Source organism: Nicotiana tomentosiformis, chromosome 2 (assembly GCF_000390325.3).
Source record: "Nicotiana tomentosiformis chromosome 2, ASM39032v3, whole genome shotgun sequence".
Taxonomy (NCBI): Eukaryota; Viridiplantae; Streptophyta; class Magnoliopsida; order Solanales; family Solanaceae; genus Nicotiana; species Nicotiana tomentosiformis.
This window is the reverse complement of record NC_090813.1, coordinates 76,178,426-76,191,767: the sequence shown is the minus strand read 5'-3', so window position 1 is coordinate 76,191,767 and position 13,342 is coordinate 76,178,426. Positions and strand designations below refer to the sequence as shown.

At 40.5% G+C, this 13,342-nt stretch overlaps 1 protein-coding gene across 1 annotated transcript; it reads left to right on the top strand.

Annotated features, from left to right (window-relative positions):
* The first annotated feature begins 11,814 nt into the window (after positions 1-11,814).
* LOC138905090 (uncharacterized) lies at positions 11,815-12,570 on the top strand. The gene has a single exon (XM_070193596.1). The coding sequence runs from the start codon at positions 11,815-11,817 to the stop codon at positions 12,568-12,570; it is 756 nt and encodes a 251-aa protein (XP_070049697.1).
* Positions 12,571-13,342: the final 772 nt, after the last annotated feature.

Here is a 13,342-nt window from a genome sequence, read left to right as displayed (position 1 = left end):
ATGATCAACGACCCATAATAAATTCCCATCCCCATACATAACCGTAACAATAGCTTACCTAAGTGTTGCATTAAAGAATATGGTAACGGTTATAAACCGTTGCATGCACACTATAGTAACAGTTGTAAACCGTTCCAGTTGGAAAGAATAATTGTTCCAACAGAGGGAGCGAAAACCGTTGCGATAGACGCCTCTATAGCAACATCGACACAAACCGTTGCAAGAACCGTTCTTATAGCTCTATTGGCACGCGGGCTGATGGAACGGGCTCTAAACCGTTCCGATATCTCTATGGCAACTGTTTGACTGTCTATTGGAACGGTTTTCCATGCGTTACCATAGATCAATTTTCCAATAGTGCCATTTCCCCACCCAGCCACCTCTGTATTCTCTCATCTCTCCACTCTCATACTAACCCTAGCCGACCATGGAGATTCTCTCTTATTCCTTCCTTGTACGTGTTCATACGCGGATTCTACTTACCTTTTCTGCTACTATCACTCATTTATGGTAACTTTCGTTACCATTATACTTATGGCAAGTTTGGTACTCGCAGATCTGGCTTTGATTCTATGGTTCTGGGTAAGATTGTGGTTCTATATACTTAAGAAGAGAAAATTTCTCTTGTATATGATATGTCCCCGGTGATTCTGTCGTGATTGGGGCTTGTGAACAATTTGCCCTAAATCCGATTCCAACTAGGGTTCGGAGTTTCTTACTTTCTCTGTTATTTTGAGCATACATGGAAGATATTCTTTCTTTTTTTATGTTGATTGATTATATTTCCTTGTTTGTTCGTCCAAGCTTGCTACTATATAAACCCCCCTTTCCAGTTCCCCTTAGAGGGAACAATTATTACTTAATTATTGTTACCACTGTTATTCTCTCATACTCTCACTCACTCGATACTATTATGAATCTATTGCTCTTGGTCGGCTAAAAGGCAAGGCCATTGGAACCCTCTCTAATGACCTCCCTAGTGCGAGCACTACTCGGGGCTCATTTGAGGCTCATGTGAACTCTGACGTACTAGGATTTGAGTCTTTTGGTTGTTCTCTTTGCTGGTGATATTTGAGTTGTTTCTGACACTCCTCTTCCATTTTGTTTGTTGATTTTGCAAACTGGTGAGTGTCTTGACTTTTGCAATTCTATCCTCTTTTGCTTGTTTCCAGTGCTTCGCATATCCATGTTGTTCGAACCAATATGACTCCAATATTGTGTTGTAATCATTGGAAGTTTTAATTGCATTGTAGCCATTCTGCAATTCTAAATCTCTTAGTGTCACAACCTGCCTAATTCTTTAAACTCCTATATGTTCAGCTTGAATGACTTGGTATCTTTAAGTTTGTTTTGTTGTTCTATTATTTATTGTGAGTTTTCTCATGCCTTATTTTGGATTCTCGCACTGAAATTCCTAAAGATTCATATCTTACCCAGAATTTGCCTTGATGAACTTCTGCTGATGATTCCTTTATGTGAATTCTGTTCTCTTTACCTGCTTATATGAACCATATTCGTTGTCATAATGTTGCTTTGTTCTATGCTTGGCCAATCTTGCATTCTTTGGTATTGCTTATGCTTCTAGTTGAATCCTAATACATTTAGATACCATGATCATGTATAGTTGACTGGCATAAGTTCTGAGTCTGCCTGTTCTATTAACCTTAAGATAATATGTCCTCTTGTCATGATACCTTTTGACTGTGAGATCTTTGTGTTATACTCAGCATGATTAGGCTTCTCATCGATTGCCTGCTTGCCTGTTTGTCATGTACAATTGTCATTTCTTGACTATGATCTTGCTTGACCCCTTATGACTTAGACCTCCCTAAGTTGTAAAATCCTTTATGACTAATGCTCTATTCTGAATTCATTCTGAAAAGCCTAGCGTGTTCACTTCATATGTGTTTAATATGTTTACCCTGTTGATCCAAAGTGGCATGTCTCCTAGTGTTATGACTATCCTTATCATGCTCTCCCCTGCTCAATGACTTAACTTATATTGTATTTACCATGTTGCAAATTGAGTCTATTGACTCTCCTAATTTTGTGTTCTTTATTTAACCAATACTGTCACTCTTGCTTCTAAAATACCAATGTATTTGCGAATCTTGTTAATGTCATACAACCTCGTCTCTATGAGGTGTTGCTTTAGAACTGTCTGGTTGGTTTCCATGTATGGGTCTATATATGAGTTTGAAGCTTGTAATTGGTATACTCTAATGCCCGAGTCGAGTTTGGGTCCGGGTTTGCTGCTGGTGCGAAGAAAGCTTGCTGAAGACCCAGGTAGTACTGGGTTATCTCCTTTTGGGCCTGCTATTGTTCCTTGTGTAATATTTTTACTTATATTTATTATATGGGCCTGTAATAATTTGTAAATAAACAATTGGGGTGCTAATGAAGTTGGGAAGACGGGTATATTCTAATGCTTGCACAAAAGAGCAGAAAACATGCCTATAGGGTCTGTGTGTTCTATTTGCTATTTTGTTCAACATGCCTTATATGTTTAGTTTGTTGTACACTAATAGAAAAAATGCCTATAGGAATCACGCACACACTTCACTTAACTTGTCAAAAAATGTTGGCTCAAGTAATTGCTATATTTGTTTCCATGTGTACTACTAAACGATTCTATATAGCATGCCTATAGGATACAATAACACATGTTTTGCTAATGTCCCCCTAGATACCATGTCTATAGGGTTTCAATTAATCCACTGACTGCTCTCAGCACGCTGCTCATTTAGACATCATGACTATAGGATCTTGATCAATTGATCGACACTTCTGTTATTTTTATTACACTGCCCCGCCTAGATGACATGCCTATAGGGATGATGCATTATAAAATCAAATTCAATTGTCAATCCTGCCTATAGGATATTATCACTCATCTGGAAAGTGTTTATGAAATCAAACGTCGTTAATTCGGGGTGTTCAAATAGTTTTACTGCCTCATTACATAAGCGATTTAGAGATCATGTCTATAGGGGCTTTTTAACACCTTAATCTGCGGATTCATTAGTCAGAAATAACAATGATGTGTGTATGATACTGGAAATCAGAATCGCCTAAAAATTATGCCTATAAGATTTGACAACTCTAATGCATCTTAATCCCCCTAAAATTTGTACTGCCTAAACTGCCCGCGTACATTTGTTGTTTATGTGTGTAGGTTAACTTGTTCCTTTACTTGTATTTATGTGTAGTCCTGCATGTTTTTGAATGTGCGCTAATTTTATCATTTTGAGCATCCTAAGAAGAGTCTAGAACCATCTAAATAGAAGTCCAAAGCCTCCTGGATCATAGGCATGGGACGAGTAATGCACGCGTAGGGTACGACCTAGAAATGAATTAGAGCGCCTTTAGGTAAATAACTTAAATATAGTAATTGGGTAGTAGGAGATGATAGTTCGTTCCCGCTGAATAATATGAACAACCCCCACCTTAAGGTAGTTGCGATGTATTATTTATGTTGCACGGGGTTAGGCTAAAAAATTTAGGACCCCCCTCCCCATTTTCTTACATATTTATTACGTAGTTGTATCCTTGTAGTCATTAAGATTTGTGCCGATTCTCACGTGTTCTAATAAGACTCTTCGGCTTCTAAATTTCCCTTTATTTATTTGATCACCTAGTCTAATTATGTAATCCACATAATTTAAAGTTCGACTGGGACCCACAATTGTGGACCTCGAAGAGTGCCTAACACCTTCTCTTTGAGGTACTTTGAGCCCTTACCCGATCTTTGGTGACACGGACTAATCGAATAGAGTTATTTGAAAATAAGTTCCCTAACACACCTCAAAATTGTTAGGTGGAGACTCTTCTCTTTTAATACCTCATTTAAAAGAGTTTTCACACATTGAAACCCACTTTCGCGAGAAAACGGGGCGCGACAGCATGGCTACTCTGCTGGGGATCATACTTAGGCTTTTACCATAATGAACTTGACTTATGTGGATTACTTTCTTTGTCTTAAACTGCTATTACATGCACATCCCTTTCCTTGTTTTCCTTTGTTTGTCTTAAACTGCTATTACATGCACATCCCTTTCCTTATTCACCTTTATTTGTTTTAAAACGTTATTATATGCACATCCCTTCCCTTATTCTCCTTTATTTGCTATGACATGTATGATCTCTCTTCATCTCCTTCATCTTGTCTAAGACTGCTATATTTTGACTCTCCTATCCCTATTTCCCTACCTGCTTCATTACGTTCTCGCACATTTTTCATGAGCTAAACTAACTTCTCTCTTTGTCTTTCTTTTCTTTTCTCATCATGTTCACTTTTACTATTTTATTTACTGCTTTTACGTACTTTTATCATGCAAATATTTGTCAATGTGTTATTATTTTTGCATAAAGCATGCTCCGCATCATTCTCCAATCGTGCCAATTATCAACATAGCGGTGTTTGATGAGTGTCCGCGCTTTCCTGTAATAACCCTTCTTAAATTGGAAAGGCTTATTTGAGGTAGACTAGTCGATCAGCGGTGCAGTCAACAGCCCCGTGCCTTTTTCTCTCAAGTTGTCCACTTGGGTGTACCAGTATAGACCCTTCTAGAAACCCTACTCCAATTTGAAATATACATGCATCATGCTAAACCTTGTATGGGTTGAAGCGTTGTTAACGTAACAACCTGCTAAGATGAGCCTTATACAAAGTCCGACGAGATTTCCACAATCCCAATGGACACTATCACATTATGTGCATTACTTTGAGAAAATGTGCCAACGTGTTGATCATTACTGCATAAGTAGTCAAATCTGGAGGGGGAAAGGGATAACCTTTGTTTGTTTGCAGAAAATGAAGCAGGAAATCCCCAGGTTCATTATGGTCCAGAATATCTCGCCTTTGCTACTTGACTGGTGGAAAGATCTTGCGCCTTGTGACAAGAATCATGTGAGGAGAGTACTTGGTGACCTGCCATCTTTGTTGAACATTCAACCAAATAGAGAGCTGATCGAGGCCGCCACCATGTTCTGGGATGAGAAAAGAGTTGTTTTCTGATTTGGCAATATAGAAATGACTCCTCTCCTAGAAGAAATAGGAGGTTTCGCCAAGTTGCCATGGGATAGTCTAGGATTACTGGTACCAAAGAATCGTACTCCTAGCGATTTTTTGAAAATGTTAGGTTTTAAGAAGAATGACGAACCGCTCTGTCTAAATAAATCATACATCCCTTTTGAGTTTCTTCACGAGCGTTATGGGGATAACAAGTCATATCGTCTTTATCATGATGAAATAGCCATTTCTTCTTTGGGGTGGGTGCATCGTCAGCTTTATGTTTTCATTGTCTGCTTCCTGGGGTTGTTGATCTTTCCAATGAAAGGAGGAAGAATTCATACCTGCTTAGCCATGATCGCCAGGACCTTAATGGATGGTATCGAAGGATAAAATTATACTATCATCCCAATGATCTTAGCTGAGATGTACCGCGCTCTAGATTGGTGCAAGTAGGGATTCAGACTTTGAGGGTTGTAATCTATTGCTACAAGTCTGGATGTTGGAACACTTTCAGAGGGGTGAATATCATCAACAGCTTCTGCGAAGGTCACTAAATGACTACATAGCCAACCACCACCCAAATAAAATGACGTTTATTCCAGAAAGGTTTGCAAAGCCTAGAAATGCTATAAGTTGGGTGCGTTTCTTCAGCAATCTGACAGACGAGCAGGTGCATTAGATGTTTTAATGGTTTCCTAGTAGTGATTTTATCATCAAATCGAAGGGGACTACACACTTGGTGCTGATCGGGCTGCGAGGTATCTACCCTTACGCTCCTATAAGGGTAATGAGACAAGCTGGAAGAAAATAAGTCATACCTCGGGTTTCCAATATGGTCCAGTACAAGGCAGATTTCAAGGGAGATGTCATTCGGTTCAAGTTCGAAGCGCAACACATGTGGAACCAAAAAATCATTGTGGAAGGCGAAACTATTGAGCCCGACAGGTATCACGCCGGTCATATGTACTACTATATGTCATGGATGTAAGACGACGTAGCGGGGGACATCAAGCTAGGAGTCAATCTGAAGGATAGGATCATAGATGAAGTGGCTGAGGCACAGGTTAAGTACAAGAGGCTACGCAAAAGGGTGTTCTAGTCCGAAGCTAAACATTTAGAGTAACACAAAGTCAACATGGAAGCAATAAAGGAATGGAAGAAGATTGCAACTAAGTCAATAGAAAGATTGGAATACCTAGAACAAGGACTGATGGAGCTAGAAGGGAAGATGAGAAAGAGACTCTCGAATTGTCAAGGCATGGACAACGGTGAATGAGGAAATCTGGCAAAAGCTTACTTACTGTTGGATATGCGCGATCTGGGAAATCTGATTGATGGGGTCAAAAGAGCCAAGCACGGAGAAGGTCCTTCAGGGACCCAATAGATTAGGAGATGGTGTTCTTTACTACTTTCTAGCTTAGATTAGATTTCGATATAATAAGGCTAAATGCCATTAGTAACTTTATTATATTATTGTCGATTTAGTAAAAGTTTGTTTTGACTCATTTTCGCATTAATGAAATGAAGAAAATGTTGGCATCAATTTTCTCCAAGTCTATGTGTCGCTTAGGCCTACCTCAGGCACAATGAGGTCCCCAAATTAGGACGCGAATTATTGCATGACTTTGTGAAACATGTTTAAATATTGCGAACACTCTTTTATTTCACCTTACTAACTTGGTTATATTTTGCTTTTTCTTTCTTTTTGATTACTCCCGATCCCAAAGGTTGGTTCGTGCATGCTGGCATTATCAGCATACCACACTAGATCCAGAAGTCCTCCACTTCCTCCTCCACCTAGCGATCCGAAAAGCAAAAGCAAGGGCAAAGGAAAAATGGATGACCTAAGTGGTATCAAGAAAGACAATGTTGCTGTGGCGGAAAATGTTAAAACTTCAGATGGAAGAAGTACTTCGTGGCAGAATGAGTTGGTCTTACGTTTGAAGCAGAAAATCCTGGAACTACAGGGCGAGCTTGAGCATGTCTGAAATATGGAAAACCTCTCCCTTACCCTCAATGTTCTCCACATAAACCAGCAAAACCCGACTACCCAGAACCAAACACCACCACAAAATGCACAAAATCAGAATCCACCACCCATAGTTCCGAATCCTCCCGCACAACACTAGTATCATAATCGTGCACCTCTCTAAAACCTTAACCCCCCACCAGTTCCAACCCCTCAACAACACCACCATCATCCAACTCAATACCCGCAAACCACCACTTATCACACTCCTCAAAATTCACCACAACCTACTCCTGATCCCCAAAACTCGACCAACGACCACCCGTATACCCAAGTTCCAGGAACTCATCAAAGAAATCTGATATATGTGGAAACCTTACCCCATTCCCAGTAGCAAACCCTATACATACCCGAACCAACTAAGAAGGACTTGCTCATTAGAAACATGGCAGAAGAACTTAAGAAATTCACAGGGAGAGTCCAGAGTATTGAAGGTGGGAAAGGTGCTGAAGGTCTAAACTATGAGGACCTGTGTATTCAGCCGGATGTGGAACTGCCGGAGGGTTACAAACCTCCCAAGTTCAAAATGTTCGATGGTACTGGTGATCTGAAGGTGCATCTGAGAACATACTATGACAAGCTTATATGAGTCAGTAAGAATGAACAAATCTGCATGAAACTATTCATACAAAGCCTTACAGGAGACACTTTGTCTTGGTATATTAATCAAAACCCAAAGAAGTGGGTTAATTGGGTGAGTATGGCATCAGATTTCATGGATAGATTTAGGTTCAACACAAAAAATATGCCAGACATTTTCTACATTCAAAACCTCAAGAAAAAGATGACAGAATCCTTCCACGAGTATTCTACTCGTTGGAGATCAGAGGCCGCAAAGGTAAGGCCAGCACTCGAAGAAGAACATATGAACAAGTTCTTTGTTAGAGCACAAGATCCGCAATATTATGAATGGTTGATGGTCATCAAAAATCTCAAGTTCTCAAACAACAGCAAGTTAGGGGAAAGAATAGAAAAAGGAATTAAGAGTGGGATGGTAACTAATTTCGAGGTGTCGCAAGCCACGAATAAAGCCTTGAAATCAAGAGGTATCTCAAAGAAGAAAGAAGTGAGTGCCGTGATAGTAGCCCAGGACCCTAAGTCTCCCCTCATATACCAAACACCTCCACCCACATAACAACCCTCACCACCAAAATACCAATACCCTGCCGCCACCTACCATACCTATAACACTCAACCTGCATATTACCATTCACCTCTACCCGACCACCAAAACTACCCAAAGCCACACCCAAATTTCGACCGTAGACCATCTAGACAATACATCCCAATTGCTAAACCCATATCCCAACTGTATGAGAGACTGAAGGTCGCCAGTTATGTCACCCCTATTCCTGCTATTGTTGTGGAAAATCCCTCCCAATGGATCAACCCCAACAAAACATGTTCTTATCATTCAAGCATGAAGGGTCATACCATTAAGGAATACCGCATATTGAAAGACAAGATTCAGATGCTGATCGACACTAAGTTTATACAAGCAAATGAAGTTGCACCAAATGTTTGCAACAACCCTTTCCCGGATCACAAAGGTGAAGGAGTGAGCGTGATAGAAACTGATGAGGAGTGGGATCAGGAAGGGTCCATTGGACTCATTCGAGAGGGAGACTCTCCTAAAACATCTCCGGTCACTCTCACGCCATTTGTGGTACAAACCCAGGCGCTATTTGAAGTTGAGATAGCTACACACTTCACTGTAATGGTAGCTCCCACACCATCTTACAAGTCTGATGCTATCCCGTGGTATTATGTTACGGAAGCAAGTAGAAAGGGAAAAGACAAAATGGAATAAACAGGTGCCGCGTATGACTAGAACTGATAGAGTTTACATACCTGAGAATCTGGGAGGAACGAGCAAGGAAGCTCCACCTAAGCTGCCTGTTATTGATACTGGCATTGAAGATCTTTGGAGAAAGATATAAGCAAGGGAGTACTCTATTTTTGACCGCCTGAACAAAACTCCTGCTCATATATCCATCTTATCACTATTGCAAAACTCAGACACACACAAGAATGCTTTGATAAAGGTGTTAAGTGAAGCTTATGTACCCGCCGACATCACTAGTGAAAGATGGCTAACATGGTCGGACAGGTACTGGAGAGCCACAAAATCACTTTCCACGAAGATGAGTTACCACCAGAAAGACTGAGTCACAACAGGGCGTTGCACATCACAATGCAATTCGAGGATAAGTTCATCGCCAGGGTCTTGATAGATGGAGGTTCGAGTCTGAACAATTGCCCATTGACCACTCTAAAGAGATTGGGTAAAGGCTTGCACAAGATACGAATGGGAAGCATGAATGTGAAGGCGTTCGATGGATCTCAGAGAGACACTATCGGAGAAATCAACCTCGATCTACAGATGGGTCCAAATTTGTTTGATATTGAGTTCCAAGTGCTAGATATGTCTGCTACTTACAATCCATTGTTGGGACTGCCATGGATACATGTAGCCGAGGCCGTGGCTTCTACTCTGCACCAGGCTGTGAAGTTCGAGTGGAATCATTAGGAGGTGATCATTCATGGAGATGGAAGCAACCCCATCTACACTAATCAGACCATTCAGTCATCGAAAACAGGAAAAAGTTGGGTGGAGAAACATATCATCGCATTGAACGGGTTAACGCAATTGAAAAGGACCGATGGTGGAGCAAGAAGATAGAAAGCATATTGCTGTGGACAGGATATGAACCAAGCAAGGGTATGGGCAAAAAGCTTTAGGGGATCACCAAACCCGTACAACCACAATATCATAGCACGACCTTTGGACTCGGATATGAATATACATGGAAAGAATATCAGGATTGGAAACTACCATGGCGTGCCCCTTATTATCCGTTGGAACAACCCATACCACCTCTGCACCAGACATTCCATCAGGATGACATGATGTGGGGATCTGAGGAAGATGAGATTTTGGCCGGCATAAGGAAGCTATTTCTAGATGAAGAAGACATGGACTGCAGTGCAATTATTGAGGAGGAGGAGGAAGAAGACCTTACCATTCAGACAAAGGAAAAGGGAGTTGTTCTCAAAAACTGGACTGCTGCACCGTCCCTGGCTCGCCGAGTTCCTGGTTTGCCTGGCAAATTAACATGAATTATTTTCAAATAGTTTTGAGCATTTAATACATTTTCACTATTTTGTTTTGAAGTAATTACTCAATCCATCGAGTCATACTTTTTGACATTTAAAGTTTTAATGCATTACTGCTTTTCATATTTATTATTATCTTTCTATATTCTTTTCAGTATAATTATTACATATCCCGATGAATCTATGACTGTGACATGTAATGAGACAATGCAACATAAGGATAGTGATTTGGAAGATCTAGAAGATGATATAATACCTGAGAAAATCGTCAAAGAAGTAGAGAATTTTGAAAACAAACCGAGGTCTAATTTGGAAGAAACTGAGGCTGTTAACTTAGGGGATTCTGAAACCGTCAAGGAAACTCGTATAAGCATTCATCTATCATCGTCAAAGAAAGAAGAGTATATCAGGTTCCTAAAGGAGTATGGGGACATCTTTGCATAGTTCTACGATGATATGACTGGTTTGAGCACATCCATAGTAGCTCACAAGCTACCCATCAATCCCATGTGTCCACCGGTAAAGCCGAAGCTCAGAAAGTTCAAGCTAGATATGAGTTTGAAGATAAAGAGGAGGTCACCAAGCAAATCAAAGCCAAGGTTCTCCGAGTAGTTGAATACCCGACTTGGTTAGCCAACATTATGCCAGTTCCAAAGAAAGATGGGAATGTTAGAGTATGTATCGATTACCGAGATCTGAACAGAGCAAGTCCTAAGGATAATTTTATGCTGCCTAACATAGACATACTGATTGACAATTGCGCCAAGCACGAACTCCAATCCTTTGTGGATTGCTTCGCAGGAAACTATCAGATTTGGATGGATGAAGAGGATGACGAAAAGACCGCCTTTATCACACCATGGGGAATATATTGCTATAAAATGATGCTGTTTCATTTGAAGAATGCTGGGGCCACCTACATGAGGGCCATGATAACTATCTTCCATGACATGATACACAAAGAAATAGAGGTTTACATGGATGATGTTATCATCAAATCTAAAAGGAGTCCGGATCACATAGCAGACCAGAAGAAATTTTTCGATCGGCTTAGAAAATACAACTTGAAGTTGAACTCTGCAAAATTTGCCTTCGAAGTCCCTGTTGGAAAGTTGTTAGGTTTCATCGTCAGTCGTCGAGGTATTGAGTTAGACCCATCAAAAATCAAAGCTATCCAGGACTTGCCACCGCCAAAAAATAAGAAAGATGTGATGAGTTTTCTATGGCGCCTCAATTATATCAGCCGTTTTATAGCAAAATCAACGGTGATATGTGAGACAATCTTCAGAATGCTGAGGAAAGATGTTGTTGGACTGAAGAATGCCAGAAAGCCTTCGATAAAATCAAGGAGTATTTATCTAAACCGCCCGTGTTGGTCCCACCAGAACCAGGAAGACCTCTACTGCTTTATCTGTTTGTGTTGGAAGGGGCCTTTGGTTGTGTTCTAGGATAACATAATGAAATTGGAAGGAAGGAGCAGGCGATATATTATCTGAGCAAAAAGTTCACGCCTTACGAAGCCCGATATTCTTTATTGGAACGCACATGCTATGATTTGACATGGATAACCCAGAAGTTGAGACATTATTTCTATGCGTACATTACATATATCATATCAAGGATGGATCCACTAAAATACATCTTTCATAAACCCATGCCTACGGGCAAGTTAGCAAAGTGGCAGATATTGCTGTGTGAGTTCGACATTGTCTATGTAAATCAGAAGGTAGTCAAAGGGCAAGCATTGGCGGATCAATTGGTAGACAATCCAACAGATGGAGAGTACGAACCATTGAAAATGTATTTTCCTGACGAGGAGGTATCGTTTGTAGGAGAAGGTATTACCGTGGCATACGATGGTTGGAGGATGTTCTTCGACGGAGAAACAAACTTCAAAGGAGTGGGTGTCAGAGCTATATTAGTATCAGAAACTAATCAACACTATTCGGTATCCGCAAAACTCATGTTTCCGTACACCAACAATATGACGGAACATGAGGCCTGCATCCTGGGACTCAGGTTGGCCATTGACATGGACGTTCAGGAGTTGCTGGTAATCGAAGATTCAGATCTATTGGTGCATCAGGTTCTAGGAGAATGGGCTATGAAGAACACAAAATTATTGCCATACTTTCACTGTGTACAAGAGCTGATCAAGAGATTCATAAAGATAGAGTTCAATCATGTTCCAAGGATTCAGAATGAGTTTGCAGATGCATTAGCCACTTTATCTTCCATGATACAACACCTAGACAAGAATTTCATCGATCCTATCCCAATAGGAATTCATAGGCAGCCAACTTATTGTGCTCATGTTGAAGAAGAAATTGACGGAAATTCGTGGTTCCATGACATCATGGAATACTTAGAAAAGGGAGAATATCCAGAGCACGTTAAACATTTCACTTAGAAGCGCACGCTTCGAAGATTGGCCAACCATTTCTTTCAAAGCGATGGAATTCTGAATAGAAGGACTCTTGATTTGGGATTGTTGCAATGCGTCGATGCCAAGAAGGCATCTAAATTGCTCTAGGAAATACATGCCGGAACTTGCGTACCCCACATGAATGTTTCGTTTTGGCCAAGAAGATATTAAGAGTAGGATATTTCTGGATTACTATAGAAACAAACTACATCAAATATGTTCAAAGGTTTCACCAGTGCCAGATACATGCTGATATGATACGAGTGCCGTCCAACAAACGCAATGTAACGAGTTCGTGACGATGAACACTGAACCTAACAGCCGAGGAGACGATCACCGGTACCCATGAAGAGTATATTACCAATCCTGTAACCGCCATTAGTTTGTAAGGGGTTCATTCCTATTCAATTTGCATCTCGAATTCAATGTATTCATATCGGATAGAAAGATTCAATCTTCTTCTCTGTCTGGAAGTCGCTAGACCTTCTCTACTTCGGGTATGGATGTCATCGGACCAATTGAACCCACTGCTTTAAATGGACATAGGTTCATTCTGGTGGCTATAGACTACTTCACAAAATGGGTTAAAGCCGCATCCTATAAGGCTATAACTAAGAAGGTCGTAGCAAATTTTGTTCGGGACCGCATCGTTTGTCAATTTGGAGTACCTGAATCAATCATTACTGATAATGCCGCCAATCTCAATAGTGACTTGATGAAAGCCATGTATGAAACATTCAAGATCAAGCATCAAAAC